Genomic DNA, 12,657 nt, shown 5'->3' on the forward strand with positions numbered 1-12,657 from the left:
TCATTTTTCCACTTTTTTTCTTTCAGAAACTTGACTATGAGTCAATTGAAGGTTTTACGTGATAAAATAATTCAGGTATGCTTTCTCCTGGCTTGAAGAACTTAACTGAGACTTAAATAGGCTCAGCGCTTTGCAATTGTCTATCCTTTCTAGCACCAAAAAGAAGTGCTTATTGCAGGATATCTCTAACGTGTTGAATTTTATCCCTAACTTTCAGATAGCGTCCATCTCAGCCCTGTGCTACTCCCTAAGGCGGTAATGTCCTCCTCATCCTCTTCAGAGCTGGAGATGGAGATCTTCCAGTACATTGATGGACATCAAAGTGATTTCATCAAGGTAGGAACTAACTATATCGCAGTGAAATGACGAGTGCGGGACGGGTGCCCCGGAGGCCTGTGCTCTGTGTGCCAGGTGGGAGTTTGCCACTGAGGTAACGAGCAGGGTTCCAGGTCTGGCAGGAGGTGTGCCACTGGTGCTTCACAAAGCAAGGCTGCAAGGGGACGGTCTGTGCTGGGGACCCTTCAGGTGGAAGAGGGATTAGCATGGACTTCCACAAACCAGATGGCTGTGGGCATCCTTTGAGTGTGGGCAGAGAGAGGTTCCACTGAGCCAAAATGCACCTGCGTGGGAGAAGCAAGCCAGATAGGATGCTCTCGCACTTGCTTTACATCAGAACTGATTTTTGTAGGTTTGCTCTTGACAAGGAGAGGAGTCTTGGTCCTATGCTGGCTTGTGCTTTCATTTTAATCAGTTCCTTGTGAAGAGGCAGAAACATAATCAGTCCAGTCAGTATCAGTTATGCTTTAAAGCTATGAGCACTTCTGAATCCTCATAAGGATCAGCAAGGTAATTTGTACATAATGCAATTTCTGCGATGCAAACCGGTCAGCGTCTAGTCCACCTCCTCTTCCACTGGGTTTTAGATCCATGGTTGACAGTGCAAATGTCTAAGCGTGGGCACCCTCCCTGTTTAGAAAATCAGGACTCTCAACCCTGGGGACCCATCTAAGCAATTCCTCTCAATTCTGAAGCCTTATAGCATTCATGGCATTGCTGTGACGGGATAAAAACGAAACCATCTTCCGACGTGACACTTCTCATGTTTGAGGGCCAAACGCCGCAGCATCATGGGTGATTTAACTGCACTTCTCTCCTTCCTGCGCAGGATCTTAAGGAATGGGTGGCTGTGCAAAGTGATTCTGTTCAACCAGATCTGAGGAAAGAAGTAATACGAATGATGGTGTTGGCAGCAGACAGACTTGCAGCGCTGGGAGCCACTGTTAATTCAGTAAACCTGGGGTCACATCAGGTGCTTGTCTGATTCTTGCATTTAAAACATCATATCTGCACATGTGGTCTACCTATTACATTCAGTGCTATGTGTATGCATATGTATGTTATGACATACTGATATTTTTGGTAGCTAGGTAACAATTTATCAATAGTCCTGTAGCTACATGATACCTGCTGAAATCAGTCCCTCCTCAGACTGAGAACAGACTTGGGAGACCACACAGACAATTGAAATGCAAATAGACGTTCTCTGCATATCAGGGACAGTTTGATGCTTTTAACTGGAGGGAAGCAGTCTGCAAAATTAAAAGGCCTGAGTTTTTTTTTTTACCAGGTCTCGTTTTTACATTCTTCTGAGTAATGATGCTTGATAGTTAATGCACTGTTCATCACCAAAGTGTCTATATGAGGGAGGTAGCTTTTATAAGAAAAATGTTGCTGGACAGAAAGGGCTAGCTATCTCAAGCATCATCTTTGGTTTTGGGAGCTTCTGACAAATGCTCCAAGCCATTTTCTTAATGATTGTTGGAAAGCAACAGGCAAGAGTTAATCTCTGAGAAATCTTTGTCTCTAAATTACTTGCCTTCCTGTAGCTGGTGGCAATTTCCTGCCCTGGGCTGTTAGATTTCTACTCTAACGGGAATTTGAAAGTTCACTAATAGAGTTTCCCTTTTGCTTCCCTCTGAGGCTTCTGGGGAGGATTGTGAGTCTTAGCACAAGGACCTTGCAGCACAGCAATACTTTAATATTAAGGCTATGTCATTTAATAGTAGTAATGAATGCAGTTAAAATTAAAACCTTAGCATGCACTTGGCATGCAGTTATGATTGCCAAAATATATAGCAACAGTCTGTGTCGATAGCAGTGGGGACTGGATTACGTGTTGTTGGAGTAGAGACCAGAGACACTTTTCTCTGCCTAGGGCCAAAATATTGTTTCACAAAATGAGTTTTTCCTTTGATTGCTTTGCAAGAAGCAGCTACGCTTTTGGGTTGCAACAGGCCAATGCAGACTGATATTACTGGTGAATACAAGGGAAGTACACACATTCCTGCACTTCTTATTTCTCTCTCCTGTGAGATACCCAGCCTCTCTTGGCCAATGTGGAGATCTGTTCTGCACAGCGGTACATTACAGGATTAGTTTTAGAGCCTTAACCTCTTTTCAAACCAGTCTGAAATAGCTGCTGCTGCCTCCTGCCAGAAGAACTTTATTTTGTTTCTGTATTTGAGGTTACAGACCTCCTGCCCTCCATCTGTGGTGAAATCAAACCCCAAATTAGTTTGTGTGGCTTTTGACTATTTCAGTGTCACAACATATGCTTTTGTCACTACGGCACACAGTCAGCTTTGTCTTCCCCAGTGCTGGGAAATAAGAGTTTAGTAATGAGGGCATTTATGACAGTAAAATGTTAGAAGAGCTCCATAAAGTCCCTGCAGAACCTACACAGGTGGGGAGAAAAATCTTAATTTCTCTAGGGAGGTTAGAGCTGGATTCAAAGTCAGACTTGTGCACCTGATCAAATCGGAGCCAATTGAGTATGTAGAAGGATTTTCAATACTGAGAATTCCAGGGTTTTTTAATAACATTTGTGAGTTTTCAAAGGTTTGGTTTTTTCCTTAGTTGCTTTTTTTTAACATTTCTGCACAGTTGCCCAATGGTCAGGACCTCCCACTGCCTCCTGTGATTCTTGGGGAACTGGGGAAGGATCCACAAAACCCCACTGTATGTTTCTACGGTCACGTGGACGTGCAGCCTGCCAAAAAGGAAGATGGCTGGAAAACTGACCCTTACACGCTGACTGAAATTGATGGTGTGTACCTGGTGATAAGTTTTGTATCATTATCTGAATACACGACAGATTCTGAGTGGAAGGAGGCTCCCTGTATATTTAACCAAAGCATGAGGACTTCTCCCATGGAAGTCTTTGGGGCAAATCCAGCAGCTTTGAGTTGTGAGACCCATCAGTGACTGCCTAATATTTGGTGTGGAAGAGCCATGTGAGGTTAATGTCACTTTCTAGAGTATCCAATAGAGAATCCCTTTCTGGTTTAAAAGTCTTGTTGGGTTGTTGCATCAACATTATCCTCCCTCGCACTTCTCATTCTTGCTTCGTGATCCGTTAGTACCTCCACCTGCCACGCTGGAGCTAAGGAGCATTTGTGGTGGAAGAATGCGAGGCCGCCCCCTTAATGTAATTGTCCTTCCACTACAGCCAGCTGGACAGGAACAGCTCCACTCACTGAAGGAACAAAAATGACGGGTAGAGGGTCAGTGGATGAGTAAGACCCCAAGAACTCAGAAATCCTGATTCCTAGGCCCATGCTATAACCATTAAGTTGCCCATTCCACAGGTTGGGACCAGTTCCAAACAGCCTTACTGGGGTAACTCAGTTTGCCTCCAGAAATTTATCACTGTTCATGAAAGTGCAATCTGTCCCCATACATAACTGTACGGTCAAATGCTTAAAAAAAAAAAATTACGTACCTAGACTTGTAGCTTCATACTTCTACTGTGGTATTTATCTGTGGGGTCTTTGCTGCTTGTTCCCTGGGCTGGGTGATGTATACAGAAGCTGCATATTGTGCAAACTCTTCAGGAATGTCTGGTGTGAACAAACAGCTCCTAAGAACAAAAGTGAAGCTCAGAAATTGACACGTAGCAGAAACCACAATATGATGTATATAAAAGGAAAAAAATTTTTTTAAAAAGGGTTAGCAGCCCATTGGAAACACCCATCACCTTTTTTTAAAACAAGTCACTCAAATCCTGACTCTTTTGATACTTCACTTGACACACCACTACAGCTTCTGTGGCAACAGGATTTTGCTGATTACATTGAAGTGACAAGAGAAGTTTCAAAGATTTCTTAAAAACTTTCCTCTTTTCTTTTTAAGGAAATCTCTATGGGCGTGGAGCAACAGATAATAAAGGACCTGTCCTAGCTTGGATAAATGCAGTGGAAACATTTAGAGCTTTGAAATTAGTAGGTATCAGTGAGGACATTATTATTATTATTATTATTATATCTCTGGAGGGATGCATTTACACTCCTGTGAGTTAGATGATATGTCTCTGTCGCAACAGACCACATACATCTTGAAATATTAGCTTATTTCTAATGCTACATACAGGGCACTAGTCCCACTCCAGTAAGAATCTGTGCTTGAGCATTTCTATTTTGAACAGTCTGTATGCAATGTAAATATGGTATTGCTGTCATTGCCATTCAGAGGAAACCACGCTAGGGGAAGCATTCAATATATATTACATACATTAAACAGCTTTGATACCCTATTCGCTTGAGAGCTTTTAAAATGGTAAAATAACACATCACAGTTTGGTCATGAAGACTCATCTCTGCTGTTGCATTATCCTGATCTTTGATTTTGTCTACCTACAAGTTACCTTCATTTTATGTGTATGTATGAAGAGAATAAGTGTCTAAAAAGGCTCATATGTAATAGGCTGTTCTTTCAACAATGTATTAAATTTATCAAAGCAAATGTTTTGAATGGGTGCATTAACCAAGTACAAATATACTTGCTTAGAGACTGACATATCTCCAAAAGTCAAACTTTTGCCTAAATGACTACAATGACCAACATAGTTATCTTCAAATTAGTCTGCATATTTAATAATTTTGGGCTAGTTGTATCCCCATGCAAAGCTAAACCAACATATAGTCTAAGCTTATAACCTGGTTAGCAAGCATCCTTTAAGGTGAATTTGCATGACACACTTTGTTAGATTGCTAAGAAACAGGTTTGTGCCTCTTTTATGACATTACGGCACAAATTGAGTGTTAAGTCTTGACTTTTAAAGTCCTTTTGCAACCTTCTGAAAAAACGGTGTTTTTCTTGCATCAACAGTACTGAATTGACCTCAGCGTCTCTTAAGTGCTAGCAAACACACACGTTATTTGCCTACAAATTAGCTGTTGTAAGTGGATATGGTTATGGGGCTGTCTTTCTGTATCCTTCCAGTTTTTCAAATCACTAATAGCTATTTTGGCATTTTAACAAGCAAGCAAAAAGACATCTTTGTCATTTGAAGCCTTTCCCTAGAAAACAGCACAGACCATCAAACAATATTCATGAACAGTTTGTGGTCGTTCGATGAACCATTGGTGAACCCATCCATAACACACGTTCATTTAATTCTACGCATTTGTTCCTGCATTTAATCTGAGCATTGAATCAAAAGAGAAAACATCTTAAAACCTGTAATGAGAAAATGAATTGGAATGGGAAACTAAGCTCAAATTTATTTCTCCTATGGACATGTCAGCATTTCTAACTCACACTATGCCATAATAAAAGTTCTCTTAATTACCCTTGGAAATGCATCCTTACGAACTAGCAGGCAAACGAATTCATGAGTGCTAAAAGGACAATTATAGTAGAATCACCAGCAGCATTTTTACCACCATGTGAGTAACTCTGATGATAGATAACGTGTTGGGAAAACCACAGCAGTGGACCTCTGACAGTGGTTCCTGCATGGGCGCTAACAGTGGAAATATGAGGCAGGAAATTTTCTGTGAAAATGCAACTGTTATTACACAGTTAGAATTTCCAAAGCAATTAGAATATTTAATAGCACTGAGAGAAAGCCCATTTAATGAGACAGTCCAGCAAGTTTTCTGAAATCACAAAGAAGGAAAAAAAGGTATCACTTATTCTCCTTCAAAAATGAAAAGTAGATAAAAACATGAGGAAAAAAGTTTTTTTGGGAAACTGTCTGTCTATCACTGCCCTTTCTACTGAAGCAAGCTATATATACCATGTCATTCTTTTGCTAACACAATGTGTACTGCAAGCCAGTCTGCTTCTGATTGTAAAGATTTTTTTTTTAATTTTTGAAAATGCTTGTTCCTTACACAGACTTCTCTAATGTTCATTTAGGCTATGCCAGTGAACTTCAAGTTTGTAATTGAAGGCATGGAAGAAGCAGGGTCCTTGGGGCTAGAAAAGTTACTCGAAGAAGAAAACCAGTGCTTTTTCTCTGATGTTGATTATATTGTGATTTCGGACAACACCTGGCTCAGCAACAAGAAGCCTGCCCTTACCTATGGGAGTCGGGGAAATGCCTGCTTCTTTGTGGAGGTAAAGGACAGAGGTTCATTTGAGCTGGGCCCCTGACCAGAGAGCACTGATGTACCTGTAATCACATCTACATCTGCATGCAGAGAAAGACTGAGAGCAAGCTTAATATTTACAAATACAGAGCTTTCTTCCGTATCCTTTCTGGCTTGTACAGATTTCCCTCCTCCTTTCAGTTCAATTAGCCTTGTTTGCTTCCATTAACTTCTCTTCAATCATCATTTCTCCACTTCCCTCTCTCCTCTTGATCCCTTTCCTATCCCATTACTCTCCTGTCACTCTCCCAGTCTTTTCTCGTCACCCCCTCCGCATGCCAACTCCATTCTTTTGCAGCATCGTCCCCACACCCCTCGACTCTCTCACTCCAAAACCACATCGTCTGCTGCTCTGCCCTTTTGCAGCAGATACTGCTTACTGCAACGTATCTGCCTAAAAGGGACTCCATTTAGTTGGATCCCCAGGCTTAAAAGCCACACAAAATTTTTGTAACCATTGGCAGAAGCAAATAATGGCGCACTGTAGTATATTTAGCAGCCAATATGAGCTACTGTGAAATGAAAAGCAGAAATTTCTCACCTGGAAACTTCCTGATGAATCATAAAAGGAATTCAGAGAGAAGATTAAAGAACTTGAGAACTAAAGAAAAATCTGCATTAACCTTCATGTCTGAAAAAGAATGAAATTTGTTTTTAACCAAAAGAGCCTCGGCAGCCTTGATTCAATTCTTCTATGTCTTGCTTAAGAAAAATGATGCTATTAAAACATCAAAAATGATCTCTGCCTGCTACCAGACACTTGGCTGTAATGAGGTTTTGAGAAGAATAAACAAGTTCGTTGCCGGAAAATAGTTTATGATAAACCTGAGTATGAAAATGTGTCTGGAAAAAGAACCCATTTAATAAACCAAATGCCTCTCTCTATTCTAAAGCCTTATGATTCAAGAGACCTCTAAATTCTTATTTGTTGCAATTTGGAATTAAGGTTGGACATATATTTTCTTAATGCAAAACAAGTAAGGTTCTTTCTTGCCTTTGTTATGAAGATTTTGCATTAAATAAAAAGGATAGAGAACTTGAAGAATTTATTCTGCAATATTAGGAACCGTAATATGCAAGTCTTTCGCTTAGGATGTATTTAATCTTACTGAAGCAAAAGGGTGGATGGAGAGGGACCTTTGCTCTCAAATACCTCTAAGTGCTATAGACAGCTGAATTTCTCTCTCCAGTGGTTAACAACAGAGCTTTATCTTGTCTTCACCAAAGCAGATTGTTCCTGACGTGATGTTTTCCGTTTTATAAATAGAAACACATAATTGTTTTCTATTCATTTGTGGCCTCATTTAAGAAAACGAAGCCACCGGTCTCTGCGGAAAACAGACCCTGGCAGAGGAATAAGGTAGGGAGTGTTTATATGTAACCAGTGGTTTTGGTACAGGTTGAATGTGGCAGCAAGGACCTTCACTCTGGAACTTTTGGAGGCATCATTCATGAGCCGCTGACGGACCTGATAGCTCTGCTGGGTAATAACACACATCATTGCTCAGGAGTAACTGGGGAGCAACAGGTAGCAATCAGCCTAACAAAGATCAGTGCTGTGTTTAATTGACCCGAGTAAGGCAAGTCTAATTGAAGCAGGAGTCCCAGATTTCCAAATCTCAGCATAGCTATGGTGGCAGCAGCTGAGGAAGGGAATGTCCACAGTAAGGCCAGGACCTCGGACATGTGGCCGTCAAGCTGATGTCAGTCACGCATCGATCAAGAACATTTAAGGATGGCCAGCAACTTGAATACATACACATGTAGCGAAACCTGACTTTTTAACACTGATTTGTATCTCAGTAGGATGATGTTTTCATGTCGGCAGCTGGGCTGACGCACCACACGCTACACACGAACAGCAGCTCAATGATTTTATTAATAAATATGAAAAATACGTCAAGTTAGGTGCCACAACTTGATGGATGCAGACAGTTGTTAGTAGTTAGTTGTTAGGCTTACTCATTCAGTAAAGAGGTAGGTAGAAGGAAAAAGGTGTTATGGCTGCCAAGTGGAAGAAATGGGTCCCACTTGTACTGGTATCTCTCTCTAATTTTGTAGACAGCCTTGTGGATCCCACAGGTCATATTCAGATCCCTGGAATCTACGACAGCGTTGCTGCCCTGACAGAAGAGGAGAGGAAATTATATGAATCGATTGAATTTGATCTAGAGGAACATAAAAAGAATAGTGGTGTGAAAAAATTCCTCTATGGCACCAAGGTAACATAAAAACCTGTATAAATGGTCAGCAGAAAGAATTTAAATCACCTATTCATAGTATTTATGTATAAAGCCAACCTAAAAGATATTTTCAGTCAATGGCAAACTCAAAATAAAATAAAGGAGCACAGACCATTAAAAGGTAAATAAAATTAATCTGCTGAAAATGTAAGCTACTGCACCTGGGGAAAGTGATCTGAAATACGAATAATCAATGCAAAACTAACAGTATTGCTCCCTCTTCCTTGCACTACCACTTCTCTTACCCATACCTAACCAGCCAAACAAAATAAGTATTAAAACCCCTGCATCCAGGTTACATAGTAGGAAAGAAGTTGTATTCAGCTCTGCAAAATGGGAGGCAGCTTTAGGCAGATGTGCTTTGGGTGGTTTTTATTTAATTAATTCAGATTTTGATGTGGGCTAAGCATGCCAAAAAAGCACCCAAAGCTATAAACCTCTCTGCCAGCATTTAAAAATTATATCCTAAATAAAAACCAGCAGGTAAGGGCTAGCTCAGAAAGATGTCTCTGCACAAGAGTGGCAGCTGGGAGAAAGGAGACAAGTGATTCGTTTTTTTATCACTAACGTAATTATAGTGGTATAAGCTCTAACAGGGATGCTTTTATTTCCATGAAAAAGCTTCCAAATTAGCCTAAGCTAGACAGTAATAATCAGTAATACAGAAGTATAATGTAACTATGCTATATAAGTTTTGATGCTTTACCTATATGAGGATGAAGTGGTGCAAATTTTATATGTGCATAAAGCTCCAGTCTCGTAAAACTGGAGTACAAGGAAAGGAGCAGTGCCCTGGGGTTCTACATGAAGACCAATTTATATATTTCTCCTTTCTTCCTCAGAAGAAACATTTCCTTTTTTTTTTTTTTAAATCCTCCTTACCTTCTCTAGAAAAACAGATCAACTTGGTTACTGAACACTATCATCTTAGCTATTGTATTATTCAATGCTCATCAGTAGAATTTCTTCCCTGCTATCATCTGGGAGGGGTCTGGCTAAACTGTTCAGAGGTTTCTCCTGTGAGACGTTCCAAGATCAACAGATGGTCAGATCAGAAGTTTTTCTGATTTTTCATCACACTAGAAAAATTTATTTCCAAGATATTTTAAAACAATGCTCCACTTTTCTTGTTGTGCATGAAAAGCTGTTATCCAAATATTTCTAAAGGTAGACAAAGGTTGACTGAAAGAAGTAGTATTTTTTAAAATTAAAAGATATGCACATGCTTTTAAAAGACAAATCAAACCTCTTTAAAATACAAAGGTCTCCAAATACAAATTTTTAGGATGGAAAAATCTTGTTTCTTCATATCAATTTATACAAATTGTGAATGGCTCCGCTGTCATCCCTTTTAATGTCAATGTTATTTTTTTGAAGGAAGAAATACTTCTACACCTGTGGCATTACCCTTCTCTCTCTATTCATGGGATTGAAGGAGCTTTTCATGAACCAGGAGTTAAAACAGTCATTCCGGCAAAAGTCATTGGCAAATTCTCAATCCGTCAGGTCCCCCACATGGACCTTTCGGTTGTGAAACAACAGGTAAGAGTCAAACCTTTTCTTTGGCCTCTACTGTGTAAACTAAGTCCCTCTTAGCACCTCACAAATTTACACCCAAAGTAGTAAACTGAATGTTTCTAGTATTTATTTGTTTCTGAGAGCAGAAGTGGGCATAAGCTTGAGTTGCAAGAAAAGGAACGCTTCTGGCTGCAACGTGCTCTCCCCGCAGGTGGTGGAGCACTTGGAGGGTGTCTTTTCCAGGAGGAACAGTCCAAACAAACTGAAAGTGTCTATGCCTTTGGGTGCGAAGCCCTGGCTTGCTGATGTTAACAATCCGCTGTATAAAGCAGCAAGAAGGGCAATAAAAAAAGGTATGTTCCTTCTTTTTTTCACTTCTTAATGTGTCTGCAGGTGTGCAGGGGAATTGTGCTCACCTATAGGGCGAACGGGTTTTCCCAATTCAGTCCTACAGTCACTTACCCCTATGAATCTTACTGATTTTGATAGAACAACTCAGCCGCATCTTCCTCCACACCTTGCTGAATTGGGGTATATTTAACAGAATTAGCCAAAAGGCCTCATTTGGTTTCTTTGTGTACTGATAGGAAGCCAGAGATTTGTAGAGTGCAGCTGACTCATGAAATCAATTGGCTACACACTCAAAACAACGTCTACTCAGAAGCTCTTAATGTCAGCTATCTGCTCAAACATATGGTAGCAGAAGAAAGCACCTTTATTTCATTTAATAATGAATTAATTCTTCCCATGTATTTCAGTTTTTGGAGAAGATCCAGATTTTATTCGGGATGGTTCAACGGTTCCTGTTGCCAGAATGTTTCAGACTATAACGCAGAAAAGTGTGATCATGTTTCCGATCGGAGCAGCTGATGATGGGGAGCACTCCCAGAATGAGAAAATAAGCAGGTTTCTTTTGTTTGTCCGCTTGTGCTATAAGAGAAGGGGGGAGAACCGGAGTCCCCTGGTACCCACGAATAAGCACAGCCAGATGGGAAGACATTCCCAAACTACTGTCTCTGGCAAACTTGTCGCTGTGCCAAGCAGACAGCAAAATTCCCAACCTATTGCGTACCGCTATGCACTTTTCATGGAGTGCCTACTCGGTCCTTAACAACATCACATTGGCAATTTTCATTTCACTACCAATGAAGTTTGCCTCTGGTCTAAAAGACGATGATGCAGACGGGCACTCTTCTGTCACAGCATCCATTTCAAAGTATGCCAGTTGGATGCATGCAGGCTAATGGTTAAGTAAGGATTTTGATGGTTTTCCATGTAAATGGATATAAAGGTGTATTTCTATTACAGCGACGAGAAGTAGTGTAATTATATCAAAATTAGCTTAAACTTGCCACTTGTGCTCATTCTTTGAGGCACCATGGTAAGACAGTTTGGCGTGTTGCCTGAATGTTTGTGCAGCTTCTGAGTCAAGTCATGCTGAGCTCGAGGAACTGGAGAATCCTACAATTATTCTCCAATTATTTTTTGTTTCCCCTCAATATAGCCTCAACCCTTATGGCTACAGGCAATAGTAATTAGGGGACATAACACCGGAAAGAGTTTTCTCAGTGAATCCTTCAGAGGAATGCCAATTGAAGGATGTCCAGAATTTGTGTGCACTGGGTCCTTCTTTTGGGTGACCAATCTTGCAAATTCCTTTGAAAACTTCACCAGGCTATGCTGCTAATTTGAAGAGTAGAACAGCCTGACAGGGCTTCATTCTCTTTCTTTCCTTCTCCACAGACACAACTACATTGAAGGAACCAAAGTGTTTGCAGCTTTTTTCCTGGAGATATCAAAGCTACATCGACACTTACATGAAACTTCCAACATGGAGATTAAGAACTGACAGACCACCACAAGAAAATTAGCAAAGCACTTTTTTAGTCTTAGGCTTTCTAACTTCCCGATCTGGAAAAACATATAAATTACATATTCAGTGGGTCTGAATTGGTGGAAAAAATATATGCCATGCTATTACTTGGCATACTACTAAATGGCATGCATTTGTGATCTGGTCAATCAAGTGATCTTATCCCTAATGCTGTAAAATAGGGTTAGGGATAATTCATTCTTGCTGAGTAGAATATGTTAGATTTTAGTTTTAAAATTCAGGGCAAAGGAAATTTTTGCATTTATTTTATTAAAATTACTTTATTTCTGTTTTGTAGTATCAGCACGTTCATGCTGCCTAGTTTGTATTCCAGTTTCTGAATATGAGCAATACACAACACTGTAGTTTCCTCTTAACTACATACAAAATTTCATTATGTAATTGTCTGAAGAAAGATTCACTATCAAGTTAGTCTCTTCCCTGTCCTTCACAGAACGCTGTAAGTAGGAAATGCAGTACAATTAGCTTGCTGAATTTGATGTGAAGACTCGCCTATAAACATCCATTTATGGGAATAATCACTGAGGTCAATAGAACTGCAATAGTAAATAAACATTTCCAGGTCCAG

At 40.2% G+C, this 12,657-nt stretch overlaps 1 protein-coding gene across 1 annotated transcript; it reads left to right on the plus strand.

Moving 5' to 3' along the window:
- Positions 1-258: 258 nt before the first annotated feature.
- On the plus strand, positions 259-12,044 carry CNDP1 (carnosine dipeptidase 1 (metallopeptidase M20 family)). Its single transcript, XM_010578004.1, has 11 exons — positions 259-336; positions 1,166-1,309; positions 2,944-3,106; positions 4,192-4,280; positions 6,202-6,402; positions 7,834-7,918; positions 8,496-8,656; positions 10,055-10,219; positions 10,407-10,548; positions 10,954-11,101; positions 11,939-12,044. The coding sequence occupies exons 1-11, from the start codon at positions 259-261 to the stop codon at positions 12,042-12,044; spliced, it is 1,482 nt and encodes a 493-aa protein (XP_010576306.1).
- Positions 12,045-12,657: the final 613 nt, after the last annotated feature.

The sequence above is a fragment of the Haliaeetus leucocephalus genome, unplaced genomic scaffold (assembly GCF_000737465.1).
Source record: "Haliaeetus leucocephalus isolate CR32 unplaced genomic scaffold, Haliaeetus_leucocephalus-4.0 Scaffold587, whole genome shotgun sequence".
Lineage (NCBI taxonomy): Eukaryota > Metazoa > Chordata > Aves > Accipitriformes > Accipitridae > Haliaeetus > Haliaeetus leucocephalus.